Raw genomic sequence first — 17,822 nt, 5'->3', positions numbered from 1 at the left:
AAGCGCAAAAGTATGTGGCTTGAAAACCAAGACGGTGGAACCCACGCCCACGAGCTGCTACTCACCGTGGTGGTGGTGGTGACCTCCTCTGTTACAACCTTCAGGGTGTCGACCACGGAGATGTAGCCCAGACGCTTAGCAATCGCCAAGGCGGTATTGCCATTCTAAAGAGAGTGCAATGAAAGAGAGAAAGAGGGAGAACTGAGAGGGAGGACCGCGATGCGAGCCAATGAGCTCACCGGCTGCTCCGCCTGAGCCAGCATTTCCTTCCAAAACCAGGCACAGCTTAGGAAAATCACTAGTTTTTACCATTACATCTGAATCTCTTTGTAACTTCTTTAGACTATGGCCCGGGTCACCATGGTAACACAACAAGCTGCATCTGCCTGCTCTTCTAATAAGAAGCACTTGACGCTTTAACCCTGAGGTTGTCAAACATTCTCTACAAGATACTGCACTGTGTTTAGGAAAGGACCCCGTGAACTGCGGACGCTGCCTCCGAAAATGATTTAGCCAGAACCGAGTACCGTTACTCCCCGTCAGAGGTCAGGCCATCTGCTGCAGGTAGGAGGTCACCCCAGGGAACTCGGTCACGCATTGAGCTACAGCTGTGCAGAAGCTCGCCGTGCAGCAAAATAACCCAAGCGAGCAACTCGGGCTCCAGCGCGGGCCACGGGGGACCCCGGTTTGTTTAATTGCACCGCTTAGTTTACATTTCAATGGCTCCACACCCCGAAGAGCTTTGTCTGAGCCAGGAGCCTCGCGGGCCGGGCTCCCTTAAGAAGGCCGGGCGGGAGCAGGGGCGGGGGTGGGGGGGGCGGCCTTCGCGCTCACATCTGAGCACCAGCTGCGAGCAGAGCACGTTCCAGCGGCCTCGGCGCAGGGCCCCACTCTCCCGGGAGAGACGGCCGAGTCAGGCCGACTGCGCTCCCTCCCCGGGAAGCGCTGCCGGAGAGTCACGCTGATTTCTGGAAAGCCCTTCCAGAATTCCCGGGCTTTCCAGAGTGCGGGGGCCTTATCGAAGGGGCGTGTGTCTGAACCCAGCTCAGACAAGGGGCCGCCGGGGCCGGCGAGGAGGAGGCAGCGGCGGCGGCGTGGTGCTGGGCGGCGACGCCTGGCTTACCGCGGTGGTGGCGTTGGGCTTGGCCCCGTGCTGCAGCAGGACGTTGATGATGTGCGTGTGGCCCTGCTGGGCGGCCTGGTGCAGAGGCGTGTAGCCGTTCTGTAGGTGACGGGGGCCATGGACCCAGCATAGGTTTGCAGCAGGAGAAGGAAAGTTCGGTTAGACTTCATGTTGAATTTCTTAGTCTTATAACAAAACCGTCAAGGATGCTGTTTATTTGGAGCTCCCTATCCCCACCAACCCATGCGTCAGCAACAAACACTCCTTCTCACCTTATGGTCTACTAAACAAAGCGAAAAGACTAGCTTATGAAATAGAAGGGCTGACAAACTCGAAATCAGAGCTATTATTATATTTTAACTAATTGGCATTAAAAATGGGTATACTGAGAGATTTATAATGACAAAAGAACGTTATCACAATGATTTCTTCCTTAGGGATAAAGAAAGTAACGTTTTTAACAGAAATCTGAGGACTCTAATACAAATACAAATAGAAAAAAAAAATGCTTGTTTGTCATGACTTTTTTTTTTTTTTTTTTTTTTTTGACAGATCACAAGTAGGCAGAGAGGCAGGCAGGGGGGAGGGGAGGGGAAGCAGGCTCCCTGCCCTGCAGAGAGCCTGATGCTGGCCATCCCAGGACCCTGAGATCATGACCTGAGCCTAAGGCAGGGGCTCAACCCCCTGAGCCACCCAGGCGCCCCTATCATGACTTTTCTAATAATGAATCTTTGTGCCGGCTTTAGGGATTCTAAATTGATGGGGGTAAATCTAAATCTTATCTTCCTTTCAGAGAGCAGCTTTGGTCAAAGAAGACCATGCTTAGAGAATGGAAGATTTCATTGGATGATGAGTGGCCCACCCTCAATTAAAAATGACTTTAAAAATGAAGTTCTTTTTAACACTCTGGTCTAAACTGGAAGTTTAGATGAAAGCTCTGTAATCCATGATTTGTGAGGAACTGCTGCTGAGGTTAGTGTGAAGACAGTCTTGCTCAGAATTCTAACGGGTGGCAGGTATGGAACAGGTTGGCTGCATATTCACATTCATTAAACAAAGGCACTGGAATCCTTGGAGGCAAACAAAACACTAATACCACTCACTGAACATTTATTTTGTGCCAGATGCCAGGCCTTGTAGTTGTCTTTGAATCTTTATTGTCATCCTAAAAATGAGGGTGCTTGGTACATAGGTGGTGTCTCATACACCATCATGAGTGACTAAGTGAATGTATACATGATTGAATAAATGTTTTCTTCCAATTTCAGAGACGATGAAATGGAAAATAACAGTTAAGTAATTTCTTTGCAATTATTCCAGGTTCAGAACCTGTGTAGATCATGATAGCCAATGGGTATCAGACTACTTTTTTTATTATCTACCTGCCTCACCCAGATAAAATTCTATCCATTATCTGGTTTCGAAGTTCTGAGTAGCTCATTCATACCATAAACTTGTAGGAGTATACGTCCCTTTTACCTAGTGTCACTGCTGCTTCATGACCAACATGTACTTTGGCTACTCCTGCCTACATAAAGTGTCCGTCTATGTACACAAGGTGCCCCATGACTCCTTCTATGCTTTTGCTGTGGCCTTTCCATCCACGGGGATGTCCCTATATTTGTGAGAGTCTATCAGTCTGCATGTCTTTCAGTCTGGAACATCATCAGCTCTGCCATGTCAGCTATCTCTCCCTCCAATGGCATCACCCCAGGAAACCTGGAAATAGAAGCCAATTCTAGGGACCCTGAGAAACTTATCACTATTGCAGGGTCTCTGCTCTCAAATGAGATAATCCACGCACATTTGAGAAGCATGAAGTAAGTGGCATTTTTTTTTCCCTGAAAATTCTTCTTCTCCAACCGAATTTGTTCACCTCTTCAGTAGCAACCAAGTGAATTCATTCAGCAAGCATTTACTAACCGCATGCTTTATGCTAAGTAGGAGACACTGTGCTTATGTAAATTAATAATGCCAGAGTAGCATTCTTGCCCCTAAGAACTCACAATTTACAGAGTCCTCAACACACAGTGTCCAGAAAGGTGTCTCCCAGGCCTGATTTAATTTAACCTTTACCCCAAACCTCTGGTGCACAAGTATATTTGCAAGGGAAGTCTGGAGCAACTCAAAAACTTCTATGTGAACATTCGACTACATTTTATCCACGGTCTTGGGCCCATTCTGCTAGGAGATCTAGACCCTGTTCTACCAAACCCCTCTAACCCTCCATTTCCTCATTAACAAATGGGAAGAGCCAAGATTTCAAATCTGGTGAAGGATTATATATGTTGTCCATAAACTTTTCTTTAACTCATCTAAAGTGCCATGAAAATGCTGACAAACATTTCACTTATTTTCTTTCTCATTGAAGAGCTCTATGATCTTTGCAGCATATTTTATAAAGAAAATTTTCTTGTACGTGCTGTCGTTCTATGCACTCTTTGCAAATTAATCATATAATCAACCAAATATACTTTTCCTCAAGCAGATATTTGTAGGATTTCATTTTCATTTTAAACAACTAATAGTCTCATAGAACAAGTTCACTTTTCCAGATTATTATACCAGATCATGAATGTTTGAGGACTAAAGGCAACACATATGTTTACATTTTTATAGCAACAAATTTTTAAAACCATAGTTACATGAGATGTGAGGCAGAAAACACAAATTTCCCAAAAATGCCATTTTGTGTGAAAAAAATCCTGAGATGTTTATTAAAAGAACATTTTTCCATTTATGTAGCTATCCACTCCCTTGAAGACATATTAAAAGTTATATTTACTTCTAAAAGCAAGTAAAATCTATAGAGTTCACTAAAAAAAAAAATAACAATAATAAATAAATAAATTAAAACCTGAAAAATTAAAATGAGATTTTTCTCTCAACCAAATGTCTATTTGAATGCATAACAAACCCCAGGTAGATAACCAATGTTCTCTAGACAATAGGTCTGGCTTGTAAATATTATCTCAACAATCACACACTTAACAAAAAATTACGGTAACTTTTCAAGTTCCTCCAAAGTCTCATTGCATAGTTGCATTTATTCCTTTCAAGAGAAGATCTGGATCCCAATAGGAATGTCTTTCCTGTGTGCTTATGTGTGATCTGACACAGGAAAAAATGGTGTTGGGTGCTGATGCCTGAGAATTCTTATTAGAGCTTTTAAATAAGCTCAAAGTACAATGTCATGAGAACTCAAGAATTGCTCAGAAACTAGGCAGCAGCTGCTCTTGCTAGAGTCAGATGAAATTTTTTTTTAAAGATTTTATTTACTTACTTGACAGAGATCAGAAGCAGGCAGAGAGACAGGAAGAGAGAGAAAGGAGGAAGCAGGCTCCCCACTGAGCAGAGAGCCTGATGCAGGGCTCGATCCCAGGACCCTGAGATCATGACCTGAGCCAAATGCAGAGACTTAACCCACTGAGACACCCAGGCGTCCCTCAGATGAAATTTTGAATCTCGAAGGTCAATAATATTGTTTATAATTTTAAAAATAGCTATCTTTAATTCACCTGTAAATATGGCGATGTACAGATACAATTTTGTTTCTGCTTCTAAGAGAATATAAAAAGACTGACTTCCAAAACTTCTTACTTTTCTAATCATTACCATTTTGAATGATGACTTTGAAAACTCACACTAATTTAGTTGAGCCCACGCACATAGCTGCATTAAGAATTTCTGATACATAAACTTAAAAAAATAAGGAAACACATAATTACATATTTCTTTGGACCAAGGAACCTGGAGCTGCAATTTATTTTATACATACTAGCAGCAGTTGTATTATTCTTTTCTCTTTCCCTTGAAACATCTTGAGTGCACTGAAGTCTGGTGTTATGTTCCAACCTTGCTTTACTAGATAGGGCCCTTCAGCTGCCACTGGGTAACAACATTTACGATCAAGTCAACTCTGTGTTATCCTTGACAACTTCCAACCCAGACCTTACACATCATTGCCTCACTAAGCATTTCCATGTGATATCCCAAATGTAACAGAGTTGGTGGGAATAATGGGGATGTAAGCTAGGGCAGCCACTGTGGAAAACAGTATGGAGGTGCCTCAAAAAATGAAAAATAGAATTACCATATGGTCTAGCAATCCCTCTTCTGGGGAAGAAAACAAAAACACTTACTCGGAAAGCTGTATGCACTCCCATATTCCTTGCAGCATATTTATTATAGCCAAGATATGCTGCAACCTAAGTACCCATCAGTGGATGAATGAATAAGAAATAAATAAAATTGCACGTGCACACACACACAATGTAATATGAGTCAGCCATAAAAAGAAATGAAATTTTGCCATTTGGGACAACACGCATGGACCTGGAGGGCATCATGCTAAGTGAGATAAGTTAGAGAAAGACACAATACTGCATGATCTCACTTATGTGTGGAATCTAAACCAAACAAAACAAAATCCGAACTCATAGATACAGAGAGCAGATTGGTGGTTGCTAGGGGCAGGGAGTGGGGACTTGGGAAAAATAAGTGAAAGGTATCACAAGTTAAAAAGCCTTTTTTTAAGTGAAAGAAAACGGATTTAAATGTTAAATGACATTGGGTGTCCTGTTCTCAGCTATCTCCTCTATATTTAGAGGGAGGGATCCTTCCCTCAGGGGTCAAGAGGAGGTGACCTCACTTGTTTTAAACCACATACCACATCTTTTATAATGCATCACCGATAAAAACACAAAGAGATTTAAAAGTATGTACTACTAATAAAAATATGTTTTATATGAGCATTTAAAAAAAGGAAACACTTGGGACGCCTGGGTGTCTCAGTGGGTTAAGCCTCTTCCTTTGGCTCAGGTCATGATCTCAGGGTCCTGGGTTCGAGCTCCGCATCAGGCACTCTGCTCAGCAGAGAACCTGCTTTCTCCTCTCTCTGCCTGCCTCCCTGCCTACTTGTGATCTCTCTCTCTGTCAAATAAATAAATAAAATCTTTTAAAAAAAAAAAAAAAAGGAAGCACTATTGTTATTCATAGGATGTACTAATCAAAATGTTCAAGTAGTGTGAGAAAGCATTATAAAGGTTGTAGTTTAAGGATAGATAAGATTTAAATAAGAGAGCATCTTAGGAGAGGAAAAGACTGGTTAAAACAGGAAAATATTTAGTTGGGAGAAAGTGAAGCACTAAAAAGCTAGTTTAGTTGTAGGGAAGTTATGAAATGGTCATCTGGCAACCTACATTACATTGGGTCACATCAGAGAGACTTAAAATCATGAAAAGGGATGACTATATCAGAGAACTCCTTGGGAGAAGGAATCAACAGGATTTGATAGCATGGAATAAATGCCAGGTAAGAGAGTGAATGACCACTGATAAGATTTTAGGTATAGTGAGTTGACGTTAATGATCTGGAGTGGGAGGGAAGTTAGAACAGAGCTTTGGCCATGAGGCAGGTTGTCTCAGTTGGAATTCCAATTCTTCCAACTAATACTTTGTGACCTTAGATAAGTTATTCAAATTCACTATGTAAAATAGAGATGCTAATAGCACCTATTAGGTTATTTAAGGATTAAATGAATTAATATATAAAAAGTCATAAATAATGTATATGTGACTTCTAGCATGCACTTAATGAATATTAGTTTAAAAAATTTTTTAAATGAGGGATGCCTGGGTGGCTCAGTCATTTGAATGCCAGACTCATGATCTCGGGGTCCTAGGATTGAGCTCCAGGTTGGGGTCCACACTCATCGGGCATTCTGCTTGAGATTCTCTCTCTCCCTCTGCCCCTTCCCACACTAACATGCTCTCTTATTTTCTCTCTCTAATAAATATACAAAATCTTTTTAAATTTTTTCTAAATGAAAGACACAATCTAGGCTGTCTATCTACATTTCCTCATGCAGAAGGAGGATGTTTCAGGAAGGGGGACCAAGGCCTTAAAATAACATAAAGAATTTTCTAGATCATCAAAGTGTTCTACCCAGCAGGCTTCTTTTTTACTGTAGTAAACTGTTAACTGGATAAATGCTACTTCAGCTCTATAACAAAAGTAGTTCTGAAGCTAACCTACATGGCTGACAAAGGTTCGGAGAATGAAAAGTCGCAAACAACTGTACAAAGCTATATTGCTTATTCAAAGTCCCTTTAAAAGAACTAAAATGGAAAAGATACATTTGAAGCTATGGTGAGCTAGTGAAGTATTCATATGCCTGAACCTCTTTGCTTATAGAAAAATGAAAATGAATATAAGTATTTTATTTACCTTTGTTTTTGCATTGACATTTGCACCCTGCTTCAGAAGAAAGTTGACCATTTTCACATTTCCATAGTGACAGGCCACAATTAAAGGAGTGTAACCAAGCTATAACAAATACATAAATAGAGAAATAAATAAATGCATACATACTCTAGCGATTAATACTCAAAGGGAGAGGGATTAGGTAGAATCTCAGTAATGGTGGGAAGGGTAAAAAATCTATTCCATTGTATAAATATTACTGAGCAGTTTATTTACACTTCCTGTGGATACAAATATGGAGAGAAGCAGATCCCTGAGCACAAGGAACTTAACACCAGCAAAGGAAATCAGACACATGTGTGACTTCATCTGACAAAGAGCTAAGAGAAAGACACGAATAATTGGGTCTGAAAATAGAGAAGAAAAACGGAGTCTGACGGGAGGATGTGAAGGAGATGCACAAAAATATAGCTTAAAATGGGCTTGAAAATTTTCATGGCATAGAGAAGGAAAAGCCATTTTCAAGACCAAGGGCTGGAGGCAAGCAAATACAGGAGGAAAAGAGCAAGTTATCCAGATTGCCAGAGCAATAAAGGAGAGAAGCTGACTTAAGCCAGCAAAATTAGAATCTTTTTATAAAGGGTCCTGATATCATGATCTCCACTTGGACTTGATTCCAGCAAAACTGGAGAGCCATTATAGATTTGTGAGTAAAAGAGAATCATAGTTCAGAATGGACTTTTGAGGAAGGGTGCTTGGAATGGGGGAAATCCGAGTGGGGGCTACTGGGAGTCATCCAAGTCAGAACCCACCACAATATGGAAAGTGATTCACTTTACCTTTGTGTGAGCATCCTGGTCAGCCCCATGCTTAGTAAGAATTTCAGCAACATTCACTTTGTCTTCCTGGGCTGCAAGGTGTAAAGATGTGAGTCCACTCTATAGAGAGAATGGAAGCAAATGGGTACACTTGAAGAAGAAAGTGTGTTTCATCATCTATGATATCGTGTCTTGAAAAAAATCCTGGAAAATTCATAGCCTCTCCCTAGAGCCTGCAACTTCTGATCTCTAAAACAAACCCTCCAAGTTAATATAACTTTCTGAGACCTATTCTCTAAGTTAGTCAACACTTTCAACAAATTACATTTTCTTTATTTAGATGCTTCTATTATGATGTGACACTTTAAAATAACTCAGCTAATAAGCTTCCAAACAACATTCATTTCAAATCCATCTGTGCCTCCTGCTGAATCTATTTATTCCCTTAAATAATTAATCAACCAGATACTACTTCTACTTTTTAACCATAGAGGATTGATGGATTCTATATTTTCATCAATAAAATATCATATCAAGGTAAAAAATGTAGAGAGTTACAGGAAATGAGTTCAGAACAGTTTTCTCCAGTACTCAATAGTATACTATTTTGGAGGTTCCTCTAACTGCTAAATAAAAAGTAACCCCATCATTTATAGATAGCACCATAAATTGGCCAGTTTTATGTATAATGTTTGGCATTTATACATCCAATGAATATCCTGATTAATTTTATATCCAATTCAAATACAGTTAAGAACTAATACAAGAGGGAAGCATGGGGGAAGGAGAGGGGAAGAGTGTTTTCTCCAGTCAGTGCCACAATCTAGCAGCCTCACTACGTGTACCCTTAACTTCCAGCACACAAAGCTGAAATTGAGAGAGAATCTTTAAAATCTAAATCATTTGTGTATTTAAAAGGTGTTTTCTGAGTACCTTTCATATGCCAGGAAATATTCTACATATTTGAATACATCAGTGAACAAATGTTTCTGCCCTATATCCTAGCTAACAGTATATTCATACCCTATTTTCTCTTCCTCTGCTACTGCTCAAATACCTAGTATATTCATCCCTCCTGTTACTCCTGCAGCTGGACACTGAGTTCGCTCACTTGTGCTCTGAGCTGGCAACTCTCCCTTCCCCCGCTCTCCCAATTCATGTTTAATTAGATTCTACCGGACCCCCTGACTGTGGCTTTGCAGATCTGCCTTTCCACAGTCAGCCGGGTTCTTCAAAATCCATGATCTCTAGCCACGGTGTACTCCTAGAAATGGACAAGTCCTTTGATCTTTAAAAAACATAAGTGATATGTACAGAGGGAAAAACATTCTCCAACTTAAGAGAAGGTTGTGTTTGTTTGTTTGTTTGAGGGCTTGGGGCTTTTTAATTCTTACAGTTCCAGCTGAGCTCAGCTTTGAGTTTCATAAACCATCAGGATAAGATTGAAGATATGCCCTTCTATATTAAAATGTCCTCACTTCTAAACAAATACTATGCAGCCCTAAAGTATAAACAGTATGAATATTGGGGCAAAACAAAAGATTGTTCCACATTCTGATTTTCTCCATATGAAAACAGTAAACATTAAAATATTTCTCTTTATGGAGACAAGTGATCTTTTAAAAATGTTATTGAAGTGATTATTAAAGGACATGATCATCAAATATCTTGAAGACATTTTTAATGGCATGTCAAATATATGTGTTGTTTTCTACAATATAAGATTATAGATTAATAACCAATATGAAAATTCTCTATAATTTATTATGGTAAATTTCCATACCTAAATCAACTTATGAAAACTTTTCTAATAAATCAAGAAAATAGAAGATGTTGAAGGAGTTCTTTTCAAATAAAGGAATTTATTTCCTAAGATGCACTAGAGGACTCTACAACTCGTTTTTATTATTACATGTGATTTGCTCTAGTGACAAATACATCACACCTCTTTTTAGAACAGCACCCCAAATCTAATATTGAAATCATTGTTATAAAGATAACATAATTACTTTGTGGTCCACAGTTGAATATATTTCTTCACCGAGGAGTACTTAAGTCAAAAATATTCATTAAATATTTGCTGATTGACTGCTAAAACCCTCTCAAAGGAAGTAGTATGTTTAGAAGAATACCATCAGGGAGGACATACTTAACTGATTCCAGATATGAATATATATTAAAAATAGCACTTCTTAAAATAAAAACAGCACTATCAGAAGCATCGCATGATCAGTTTCATGAAATATCTAGAACTTCATTCTACTCAAAATTTTCCTTGATTTGTTTATGGATATCTGGTGTTTATTTCCAAATGAAGATTTGTTTTTAACGGACAATAAACACTTGTTTATGGATATCCTGTGTTTATTTTCAATGAAGATTTGTTTTTAATGGACAATAAACACTGTCTGTCCCTTTCATATACTGATGCTAAGTGAAGTATTCTACAATTAGTCTCATAGTGAGAATATCCCCAGTAGGGGAAATGTCTTCCTGAATGGCATGATTTCAATGCCTACAAGAAAAATCCATGCCCCAGACTTTAATAACAGCTGAGACACTGAATTTCACCACAAGGCTTCAGGATGTTCATTTCTGTTAAAATGCAAATATCTTTTGGGGAATGACTTTTTAATTAGCTCTCACTACACTTTAAAAAAAGGATCTGTGAGGACTTTTGATAGAGAACAAAGAAGTATATAATGGCAAGGGATTTACTGAAATATTTTCGAGTGATAAAGACACAGAATAGGACTCTAGAGGCATTCAAGACAACCTTTTTTATAACTATTTCTAAAGGAAATAATGCTATATAACCTTATTGATAACATTATGAAGACCAATTTACAACTGAGTTTCCAAAAGCACTAATTAGCTCAACAGTGAAATGTAGAAAACACAGTACTGTGTATTTGTGGAAAACCCTAAGAAACCTAAGTTTCACTAAACCCATACCTTTGTGTTATAAAAAGTATTAAGAGATGTAAATGATGACCTAACTTAAAAATATAGGCTTCAATTTTAGTTTCTCAGAAGGTGACTCCAGTAGAGTATATTTAAGTATAAGATAGATACACATTAAATAGATAGGTAGGTAGGCAGAGCTACAGATACATATGTAGAGAAAGACAGAGATTATAGACAGACATACACTCGTAAAAAATCCAAATATTTCCATATTTGAATAATGTCTTTTCCCCTTATATTCCTGACTCTTATTCTATTACAGTTCAAATGCCTGCCTACAAAGGCTGAAATGACCGAGGTTCTTTATTAGAAACACTGATTCTCTGGCCAGTGCCGCCACAACCACCCAAACTAAGCTAAAGGTGGCTCAGAAATCTTTATTTTACTGAGTTTCCTTCATGCCCCCACCCCCTGCCCCCCAGGTGCCTCTGATGCTCAGCCTGGCTGGAGAATGTTTGGGTAGTGGCCACAGACCAACAGCTTAGAATCAGTTGTTTGGGCCAGAGCCCAGATGAAAATTTGGAATGAAGACCAGCAGGTACCATGGTAAATCCGGACAGACTGCTTGAACTACAGTGATATTACCTCTTGGGAGCTACAGGGTCACCTCTTTGGTCACACGCACAGAGAAACAGAGAAAGTAGATCTGCAGAGAGAGGTAAATGCAACTGACTTGCAAGGAAAAAGTCAAGATTCAAACATGCAGCCATATCGGCTGAGTGCTTCTTGCTTCAGTGTGGGTTTTTTCCTCATAAGCCTCAACTGTTATTGTCCTTGAATTCTATAAGTAATCTCTGTTTCCTTCTACGACATCCCTTCTTTTTGTTCCAAGTTGTCTTTGATAGGTTTCTGTTTATATTCATCTGAAAGATTCTTGGCTAAAACAAGAGACAAAACCAGTACCTTGGTTGACATGTGGATATTGGCTCCCTTATCCAGAAGCAACGTGACCATATCCGTGTGCCCCTCCTGGGAGGCCAGGTGGAGTGGGGTTACTCCTTGTTTTGTTACAATGTTAGTCTCTGCTCCATAGTTCAGGAGTGTGGAAGCTATCTGCATTTGATTCTTCTTGGCAGCAATATGTAAAGGAGTATAGCCATTCTAGGAAAAAAAAAAAAAACCCAAAACCACAAATATACATCATGAGCTTAACACCTGTCCTACTATATATATCTCCAATGGAAATAAGAATTTCTAATCAATAGAAAAGTTAAAAAGTAAGTTTATAGTAAATCCAAATTCTTTCCCATTGCAAGCTCCCGTCCCACAACACCCAAATCTTTACAACCAATATCACAAGACACACATTCTACTGTAAGACACGTATAGACACAAAAGCCCCAAAGTGTAACATCTCCTTACAATTTTGGTTCTTTCCTGCAGAGCAACAAAAGAACAAGCCAGGCTCCTGTCCTACATGACTGTCCTTCAAATTCCTGGAGCTGGTTTTCATATCTCCTTTTAGTCTTCTTCTCCAGGTTAAACTTCCCCAGTCCTTCAACTATTCCTGATAAAAGACCCATTGCTACTAGACCTCTCCATTAAGGATGACGTGTTCTAGACTGATTCTCATTTGTCAATAGTGCTCTCAAGTTGTGTGACTGGGAACTGAATGCTATACTTCAGATACAGCTTTAGTAGAACAGAATAAAATGGAATTCTTACAGCTTTAGTAGAACAGAATAAAATGGAATTCTTTCGGTGATCTTGTTATAACACTCCTGCTATAATGCTTCTGAGCAGATTGTACTTTTTATTCATTTGATAGCTATTTAGTAAGTTGGGAGCATGTACCAGGCAGTGTGCTAGGTATGGGGATACCAAGGTGGGTAAGACACAATCCGTGTCTTTAAGTGGTTGCATTCTGGTGGAAAATAGAGTAAGCAACAAAATAGGCTTATATTAATCCTATCAATCAATCCAATCAAAATCCTATCAATCAAAATCCTATCAATCAAAATCCTAGACCTTCCACTTGTCTCTATGGGCTCAAAAGTAGAAATATGAGGCTATAGGTTTTATGTGGCAGTTTGTAGAGAGGACCAGAGGAATTCATACTCGGCTTACAAGAGCCAAACTTTAACCCTATACTTAATTAAAACAAATAACAAGCAAATAGACCTCTAGAACAAATGTTAGTCTGGAACCTATATTGTTTCCTTTCCTTTCCTTTTTCAAGTCTGGTAGAATTTTCCATGAAAAACGTGTAATAGAAATTAAAAACAGTGGCCTTGCCACCAACTGTGATATAATGGAGGTAAAGTCAGCATAATGATCGATTGCTTCTTGCGAATCTATCGTAAGAGGTAATTTTAGGTTATGTTATTTCCTGAAATCTAACTGCAAAGGGTACCAAAAATTAAAAGGAGTTTTGATAACTTAAATGTCTTTATACACCATCATCAAATCTCGATCCTCAATGATCTGATCTTATCTATCTACTCTGCCCCCATTCCTCCAAGCAAAAATAAGCATCTTTCAGTTCAGATCAATGATATTTCTCTTTAAGATGCTGAGGAAATTTGAAAGCTCCCCTTGGAAGACTATTCATGGTCTGGTCATAGGTCCCAGATGCTCCAGATGTTCTAGAACACTTGGACCATGAGCTCTATTAAAGAATATGTAAATATTTGTGGACACTGTAAGTTTAGCATTTGAGTGGTTTTTTTTGTTTTGTTTTTAGTTGTTGTTGTTTTTTTGCTACAGTGTGTTTTCGTCAGTCCAGATGTCCCCCATTCCTACATGTGGGCTCTACCAAAGTTAGGTGAATTATCAGAGTAAATCTACCAAGATTAGAAAGTCAGAGGCTTACGTGGAGGAGGAGAGGAGGTTTTATCAAAACAACATAAGAGAAATGTGTCCATTTTGGCAATATAAGAGACTGACTGCCCCCAGATACTTGATCTACGAGATCTACAAGATCTACTTGATCTACAGCCCTCCTACTCCACACAGAGTAGAAGTTTTTAGAACCAAATAAACAAAAAACTAAGAAAAGCTTCTGGGCTCTGGTAGAAAGAAGCAAACAGGTTCTAGAGTCCAAGGGATTATATCTGTGGCTGGGGCAGCGGTTGCAGTGAATAGAGAGTCGAAAGGGGAGATGTGGGTTGGGAGGGGCTCCTGATGGCTCAGTGGGTTAAGCATCAGCCTTTGGCTGCCATCATGATCCTGGGATCCAGGCCCCATATTGGGCTCCCTGCTCAGTGGGGAGTTTGCTTCTCCCTCTCCTTCTGCACCTGCTCCCTGCTGTGTGCTTGCTCTCTCTTGCTATCTGTCTCAAATAAATAACTAAAATCTTTTCTTAAAAAAGTGGAGGTGGGGGGGCACTTGGGTGGCTCAGTGGGTTGGGCCTCTGTCTTCAGCTCAGGTCATGATCCCAGGGTTCCTGGATCGAGCCTCGCATCGGGCTCTTCGCTCAGCGGGGAGCCTGCTACCTCCTCTCTCTCTGCCTACTCTCTGCCTACTTGTGATCTCTGTCAAATAAATAAATAAAATCTTAAAAAAAAAAAAGTAGAGATGGGGTTGGGGTTACAACCAACTGAAAGCCTCTTGGAGTGGCCCCAGAACCGAAGGACTCATGCTCATCAATAGGCTGGGACAGATAAGTGGAAGATACTAGAAGAGCCTCCTGAGCACCACTGCACTATGGACGCTGGAGGAGAGGATTGCTCTACCCAGTCTTGCAGACTCTATGTGTGTACATTAAGAATAAGGACCATACACTGTACAGGCTAGAGATCAGGGCTATATTTGTCTTTTTGGGAAAACCACACAGATTACTTTATAATTTAGGACTTCTCTCCCAAGTAGATTGAAAATCCCTTGTGAGAGGAGAACAAAGTTTTACTACAACCCTTTCTTTGTACATAGTAAGAGTTCAAATAAAGTGTTGTTGGGTATTGATGAAATCTTTCATATTGATGCTGACAATGGCCAGCTTAGATAGTTAATGAAAAAAGTACTGGCATGTTAAGGGAGTAGGTATTTTTATTCCATTGAAATATTTGCCTAGTCTTCATTCTTTCACTTAAATTTATTGAGAATCCATAATACTGTATGAGATAATTCAGGGATACGTAGATGAATATAACATGATTACTGTCCTCAAGTAGTTTATCATCTAGTAGGAAGAAAGACATCAAATAAATGATAACTGATGAGCCTACTGAGAGAAGGGTATAAAGGAATGCTATACATAATTATAAATATTTGCACTCCTCTTCTGATAGTTTAAATATTTTATTGTTAGTGCATATCTGTACCAATAAAATATGCATGGATACATATATGTATAAATGTATGTATGTAGATGTATATGTGGGTATGTGTTTAAGTTATGCATATTTATAATATTTTATATTTACTTATATAAAAATACATGGTCTTATATAGAGTATACTTTTTAATATAGAATATCCCATTTTATTATATGTGTATATGCATAATTTAAATAGACATGTGAGTACATTTATACATACTTATATAATAGAAGTAGAATAATTCTCTCTCCACTACTTTGGGACACAGTGGACCTAATGGTTAAGAATGCTGGTTCTAGGGGCACTTGGCTGGGTCAGTCAAAAGAACATGTAACTCTTGATCTCAGGATTGTGAGTTTGAACCCCAACTTAAAAAAAGAAAGAGGAATGGTTCTAAAGTCAAACTGCTTGAGGTCAAATCTTAGCTCTATCAGGTATCAGTCATATGAGTTTGGATAAACAAATTAACCTACTCAAATCTCTCTTCTTTAGCCACAAAACAGAAATTATTATGATACCATTCTCACAGCATTATCATGTGATTAAGTGAGATATTACATGCAAAGTGGTAGACAGAGTATTTGGCAAAGAAATGGTAGTTGTGCTGTTTTATGATGCTATCGAACACAGTGTGAGTATTTTCCCAACACAATACTTTTTCAGTAAATCCTGGTATGTTTTCAATATATGTTTGCTGAATGAATTAATGAAAGATGTAATAATTACTTTGTGTATTATATGAGGTTCATGTATATTTTCAGCATAAAGAAGGGGCAACTCAAACGGTGAGAAATGCTCTGTCCATAGGTACAAGTCTTAGGGGCACTGTCTCAGAAACTGGTGATACAGAGACATCAAGAAGGAATTCCTAGCCTAGGAACTTAAAAGGATATATATTATAGTTAACATGGATGAAATGTTAGAGAAAAAAGAAAAAGATTCTTTCATATATCACAATGAAAAAAACTGCAGTCTAAAGGAATAAGAAAAAAAAAAGCTATGTTATATCATAATATTCTGGTTATAGGGGAAAAGCAAAAACCTGTACTGCCTTTACTATGCTTTGTTTCTCAAAATTCAAAACTTTAGTCTCTAAGACACTGAGTCTTGGCAATAAGAGTCATCTCTACTTGTTCATAGGCACATCCCCTTGATCTATGCTGACTTTTTAAAAAATCTTAAAAGGCTTTGTGGAAGTAATCAGTAGAAATTAAAAAAAAAAAATAGTCAATACCAAAAGCTACTATCACTAGGAGTATTTGCAGTTATACCATACGGCGTATTTAAAGAGCAATTCCCTGCAAGGACTTGGAAGGAGCTAGAGAGTAGAGCGCTAAGTGGAATCAGTCAGTCAGAGAAAGACAAATGCCATTCGATTTTACTCATATGTGGCATTTAAGAAATAAAACGGACAAGCAACAGAAAAGAGAGAGAGAGAGAGACAAAGAAACAAACTCTTAACTATAGAGAACAAGCTGATGGTAATGGAGGGGGTGGGGGGGTAGCGAGTGGGGGTGGGGGTAAGGTGGTTGAAAAAGGTATGGGGATTTAGAAAGGCACTCTGTCATGATGAGCTGTGGGTAATGTACCGAAGCGTTGAACCACTATATTGTATACCTGAAACGAATATAAAACTGTACGTTAACTATATTGGAATTAAAAACAAAACAAAAAACCAAAACCAAAAAACAGTTCCCATGTGCAGTCAGATTACAGTTCCACCCTATCTCTGTAAATCCCTCTCTGCAGTCCTCACCTTGGCTGTGGCATGAGGGGAAGCACCCTTCTCCAGTAACAGCAGTGCCACCTTCTGGTTGTCATAATGAGCAGCAACATGGAGCGGGGTAAGGCCATTCTGTAAAGGGTGTGTTTAAATTCAGCATTAATAAATTAGCGTGAGCTGCCCTGAAGCTACTAAATGCATGGAAACTGGCACAGATGAAGTCCATGTTAATTAATTAATATGGTCAATAAAAAAACCAAATCAATACTAATGATTTTCATATTAAAAACTTAGCTAAAACTGAAAATGTTTGGTGGAGCGTAAGTTGGCACAGGTTAGCTAGATATCCCCCATAAATAAAAGCCTGAAATGCTATGCAAGAATTACTACATTAGGGGCACCTGGGTGGCTCAGTGGGTTAAGCCTCTGCCTTCAGCTCAGGTCATGATCTCAGGGTCCTGGGATCAAGCCCCACATCGGGCTCTCTGCTCAGTGGGGAGCCTGCTTCTCCCTCTCTTTCTGCCTGCCTCTCTGCCTCCTTATGATCACTCTCTCTCTGTCAAATAAATAAATAAAATCTTTAAAAAAAAAAGAATTACTACATTAACATTGCAAGAATTCTTCTAAATTCAGAGATGTTCTGGGCCCTGTTGTGACAAGAACATACATCAGAGACACACATCTAAATGCCTTCTAAATTAGCGTGGATGTGGACAGGTCACGGACAG

General features: G+C 39.1%; 1 protein-coding gene across 19 annotated transcripts in view; it reads right to left on the bottom strand.

Moving 5' to 3' along the window:
• ANK2 (ankyrin 2) overlaps positions 1–17,822 on the bottom strand; it is a 323,814-nt gene that overhangs the window by 83,332 nt on the left and 222,660 nt on the right. For 15 of the 19 annotated variants that reach the window (XM_059377495.1, XM_059377509.1, XM_059377502.1 and 12 more), the window contains 6 exons: positions 17,128–17,226; positions 12,016–12,213; positions 8,167–8,265; positions 7,352–7,450; positions 1,124–1,222; positions 66–164 (listed from right to left, as the gene is read on the bottom strand). In XM_059377495.1, the coding sequence (XP_059233478.1) occupies positions 66–164; positions 1,124–1,222; positions 7,352–7,450; positions 8,167–8,265; positions 12,016–12,213; positions 17,128–17,226 (693 nt within the window). The remainder of the gene's footprint in view (positions 1–65; positions 165–1,123; positions 1,223–7,351; positions 7,451–8,166; positions 8,266–12,015; positions 12,214–17,127; positions 17,227–17,822) is intronic. The other 4 variants (XM_059377473.1, XM_059377458.1, XM_059377466.1 and 1 more) reach the window with 1 other exon arrangement.

This window comes from Mustela nigripes, chromosome 1 (genome assembly GCF_022355385.1).
Source record: "Mustela nigripes isolate SB6536 chromosome 1, MUSNIG.SB6536, whole genome shotgun sequence".
NCBI classification, from domain to species: Eukaryota; Metazoa; Chordata; class Mammalia; order Carnivora; family Mustelidae; genus Mustela; species Mustela nigripes.
Note: the sequence above shows the minus strand (reverse complement) of the source record. Positions and strands in the feature narration are given on the sequence as shown.